General features: G+C 35.2%; 1 protein-coding gene across 1 annotated transcript in view; it reads left to right on the top strand.

The window, feature by feature from the left end:
• The window catches only part of LOC107738762 (von Willebrand factor A domain-containing protein 9-like), a 12,421-nt gene that overhangs the window by 1,969 nt on the left and 5,361 nt on the right, over nt 1–5,091 (top strand). The window contains exons 4-5 of the mRNA XM_016550607.1: nt 2,572–2,727; nt 3,663–3,818. Of these exons, the coding sequence (XP_016406093.1) occupies nt 2,572–2,727; nt 3,663–3,818 (312 nt within the window). The remainder of the gene's footprint in view (nt 1–2,571; nt 2,728–3,662; nt 3,819–5,091) is intronic.

The raw sequence follows: 5,091 nt of genomic DNA on the forward strand, positions 1-5,091 counted from the left end.
AATGTTTAAAATAATGTTTATAAACCAATTATAATTAAGTTGCTTAAACAACTATAAACAAAACAGCATCATCAGGGCTCCAGACTCATTCTTCCCACTGGTCACTCTTTTGCGACTAACTTTCTCAGTTGGTCGCATGAGCACATGATTTGGTCGCAATTGTTGTTTTTTTTTTGTTTGTTTTTTGTTTTTGCTACAAGATGGGATTAATCAATGCGTGCTGATGAATTTTATCATAGTTTATAGTTATATGGAAATGAAAATGGTTAACATTCAACCTGTTCTTTTTCATTATTAGTAGGCTATTATTTGTTATTTGAATTTTGTAAACAGGAGTTCCTCTTTTGCTATGTTATAAGCAGCGGGCTTCGGATGCTTTCGCTTTTGAATTTGCGATCTTGTTGTCACGGTTTACAAGAAAAGATAATTGTCTGTTTTGCTTACATCTATACCTTTCACTTTTTAAGACTAAAACAAAAGATGGATTCATTGCTATTCTTAATTAAAAAAGTACAACAACAATAAAACCGTAAGATACAATGACAAACAAGCTTGCAAAATGTTTATTAACAAAAATGAATAAGATGAGGCATGGCATACACCACATGCTGTATTATATACAGACTAATAAATTACAGAACGTTTAGCAAACACTGAGAAATCAAATAAAAAATAAATAAAAGAGAGCCTCCATAGCATATCATGAGGTAAACAGCAAAGATGAAAACAAATGAAAACTAAAAGAAAAGTAAAACTAAACTTGCTGTTGGTGACAGTGCTTGCATGTTTTTCCCCCCACAAGAATACCAACATGTTCACCTTTGGTTTAAGAAGCGGTCTTTTACTTTACTTTAGCATGAAAACCATCCATCGTTTCCTCAATATTCGCGTCATTTTTGCTGCGCGCACCTTCGCGCTCGTGCTGACGCGGCGGGTATAAACCAGGCTCTACTCTCTAAGCGCTGCGCAGCTCAAATGAGTAGTGCAGTTTCGTTATGCTTTCAGTTTCGTTTGCCGTTTGATGTTTCACATATGCAACAGAAATGGCAGCGCTTATGAGTTAAACAACGCGGTGGTCGCACCAGTGTGACCAACCGCTCACAAAATTTAGTCGCACAGGCAGAAAAAATCGCAGTCTGGAGCCCTGCATTTTCTTTTCATATTACCTCCATATAATGCCTGTAATAACATAATGTTTACTTTATGCAACTGTTCCACAAGCGCCACCTTCTGGCAAGGAATGAATTTGCATATTCACTTATATTCACATTTTACTCAGAACAGTGTTATGAATGTTAACTGGCATATCAACAAGGGAAAAAAAATCGAAATATGACAAATAATTGTCAGGAAGCTTAAACAAAAAGTTATTTAGGGAAGGGGGGGCCTACTGTAACGCTGTAGCCCAGGGACCTCTGGTTATCTTAAGGCGCCCCTGAGTACACTTATATATACATATTTGAATAACCAGAATATAGTATGAAATACAGTGTTATGCAATGTCAGTGTACAGTACAATGTAGTATATACAGTAATGTACGTTATACATTTAGATTAGTGCTGTCAAGCGATTAATCGCAATTAATCCAAAATAAAAGTTTTTGTTTACATAATATATATGTGTGTACGTTGTATATTTATTATGTATGTATAAATATGCATACATACAGTATATATATTGAAAATATGTACATGTAATTACAATTGATATTGTATATAAATATATTTAATATATAAACAACATGTTTTTCTGAAATATATACATGCATGTGTGTGTATTTATATATACATAATAAATATACACAGTACACACATATATATTATGTAAACAAACTTTTATTTTGGATGCGATTAATCGTTTGACAGCACCTAGAGCAGCTGATTAATTTGAATGGTGGAGAGGGTCAGATATACACTATGGATGGACCCCTTTGTCTTAAAAGTGTCCAGTCTATGTTTGGGTGAGTAATGTTACTTTGTGCATACATACAATTAAAGAAAAAATTATTAGCCCCCTATAAAATATTTCATTATTTTTTTAATAATTCCCAAGTGCTGTTTAACAGAGAGAAGATTTTTTTTCAACACATCATTTCTAAACATAATAGTTTATTTAGGAAGCTTGGGAATGTTTGTAATACAAATAGAAACAAAATTATAACCAAGAATAAGAAAAGTCTACAGGCCAAAATTATTAGCCCTCTTATGTTAATAGTCAATGGTGTATCTCTTTTGCTTGATAACAGTAGTTCACATAAAACATAACATAAAACTTGTAGTTCTCAGCAATTTCAGGCATGTCTCCTGAGGAGTTGCAACCCATTCCTCCTCAGCAAATCTCTCAAGTTCCTCCAGATCTGTTGGTCTCCTGGCATGGACTCTGGTCTTCAGTGAGCCCCACAGATTATATATATATATATATATATATATATATATATATATACAATTGAGATAATTGTTCCATTCTATTTTCTACAGATAATTATTTTTTATATATAATTCTAAATGTTTTGATTTGACTGCATTGATGTTGTTTATCAGTGTTTATGTTGTTCTTATGGTGGCCTGTAGGTGGTACTGGTTACAGATGGTGCACTTGGCATTGGTCGTGGATCTTTGCGTCATTCCCTGCAAACAGTGAAACAACGAGTGGAGGACAAGAAATTCCCACTGCCTTTCCCATTCCCTTCCAAACTCTATGTCATGTGTATTGCAAATGCAGAGGAGGTACTTTAGTCTGGTTTCACTGTCTTTACCAATGTTATTTTAGTATGATTGAGATACTATTTTATTTCAATTAAAGAAAAAATTATTAGCCCCCTATAAAATATTTCATTATTTTTTTAATAATTCCCAAGTGCTGTTTAACAGAGAGAAGATTTTTTTTCAACACATCATTTCTAAACATAATAGTTTATTTAGGAAGCTTGGGAATGTTTGTAATACAAATAGAAACAAAATTATAACCAAGAATAAGAAAAGTCTACAGGCCAAAATTATTAGCCCTCTTATGTTAATAGTCAATGGTGTATCTCTTTTGCTTGATAACAGTAGTTCACATAAAACATAACATAAAACTTGTAGTTCTCAGCAATTTCAGGCATGTCTCCTGAGGAGTTGCAACCCATTCCTCCTCAGCAAATCTCTCAAGTTCCTCCAGATCTGTTGGTCTCCTGGCATGGACTCTGGTCTTCAGTGAGCCCCACAGATTTTCTATTGGATTCAAGTCTGGGCTTTGTGCAGGCCAGTCAAGGACGTTCACTTTGCTCATTTGTATGATTTGCATGATTTTGGTATGATTTGCGTCGCTATCATGCTGGAAGACAAAACGTTGACCCGAACCATCTTTTGTTGCAGATTGCCTGAAGTTGTCTTTCAAAATCTTCTCGTAGTCTTCCGTTTTCATGATTCCTTTGACCCTGACGAGATTCCCAGTTCCAAACGCACTGAAACATCCCCACAGCATTACACTCCCACCTCCATGTTTCACTCTGGAGATATATATATATATATATATATATATATATATATATACAATTGAGATAATTGTTCCATTCTATTTTCTACAGATAATTATTTTTTATATATAATTCGAAATGTTTTGATTTGACTGCATTGATGTTGTTTATCAGTGTTTATGTTGTTCTTATGGTGGCCTGTAGGTGGTACTGGTTACAGATGGTGCACTTGGCATTGGTCGTGGATCTTTGCGTCATTCCCTGCAAACAGTGAAACAACGTGTGGAGGACAAGAAATTTCCACTGCCGTTCCCATTCCCTTCCAAACTCTATGTCATGTGCATTGCTAATGCAGAAGAGGTACATTAGTCTGTTTTTACTGTGTCCTTACCAATGTTATTTTGGTATGATTAAGAGACTATTTTATTTTTTATCATTATTTTGAATGAGTTTTCATTTTTATATCTTCCGTTTTAACTTTAGTTAGAATTTTAGTAATTTTGTTGTGTTTCTTTCGTTTTTATTAGTTCCTGTTTGTTTTTTGTCTTTGTACTAACTTGGTTTTTCCATTACATGGCATGGACTCTGGTCTTCAGTGAGCCCCACAGATTTTCTATTGGATTCAAGTCTGGGCTTTGTGCAGGCCAGTCAAGGACGTTCACTTTGCTCATTTGTATGATTTGCATGATTTTGGTATGATTTGCGTCGCTATCATGCTGGAAGACAAAACGTTGACCCGAACCATCTTTTGTTGCAGATTGCCTGAAGTTGTCTTTCAAAATCTTCTCGTAGTCTTCCGTTTTAATGACGACCATCTTCTGACGAGATTCCCAGTTCCAAACGCACTGAAACATCCCCACAGCATTACACTCCCACCTCCATGTTTCACTCTGGAGATGGTGTTCTTTGGGTTGAGCACCTGTCCCTTCTTACTCCAAACATAGGCAACATCTCTATGGCCAAAGAGCTCGAATTTTGTCTTATCTGACCAAAGGACACGTTTCTAGTATACATAGTTTTTTTCCAGGTTGTCCTTCAAACTTCAGTCTAGCTTGGAAGTGTCTCTTCTTCAGAAGAGGAGTTTTTCTTGGTCGGCAACCTCACAGTCCATTCCTGTCCGGGCCTCTAGTGTCCGTCTTTGTTGAGATATCAATCCCAGACTTGACTAAATAATTCACTAGTGTCTTGGCAGTTGCTCTTGGGTCTTTAGGAACCACTCTCAATAGTTTTCTTTACAAAGTTTTTGAAATCTTTCACTTCCTGCCTGTTCTCCACTGTGTGGGTCTTTTCAAACTTCTTGATAATGCTTCTCACGGCTGTTCTTGACACTTGAAAACGCTTTGATAAACGTGTATATGCTTCTCCTCTTTTGTGAGCATTAACAATTCTTTTTCTCAAGTCTAAACTAATTTTTTTAAACTAATATTATTTTACTTTTTTTTTTTTTTTTGAAAGATACTAATCCTCAGCTTACAGTGTAATTTAAAGGCTTAGAGGATTAATTAGTTTAATTAGGCAAGTTAGGTTAGTTAGGCAAGTCATTGGACAACAGTGGTTTGTTCCGTAGCCAATCAGACAGATCATTTCTTAAGAGTTAAGGGCTAATAATATTGGCCTTAGCAATTTTTTTTTT

This window comes from Sinocyclocheilus rhinocerous, unplaced genomic scaffold, assembly GCF_001515625.1.
Source record: "Sinocyclocheilus rhinocerous isolate Xijiao unplaced genomic scaffold, SAMN03320098_v1.1 scaffold1938, whole genome shotgun sequence".
Classification (NCBI taxonomy): Eukaryota; Metazoa; Chordata; class Actinopteri; order Cypriniformes; family Cyprinidae; genus Sinocyclocheilus; species Sinocyclocheilus rhinocerous.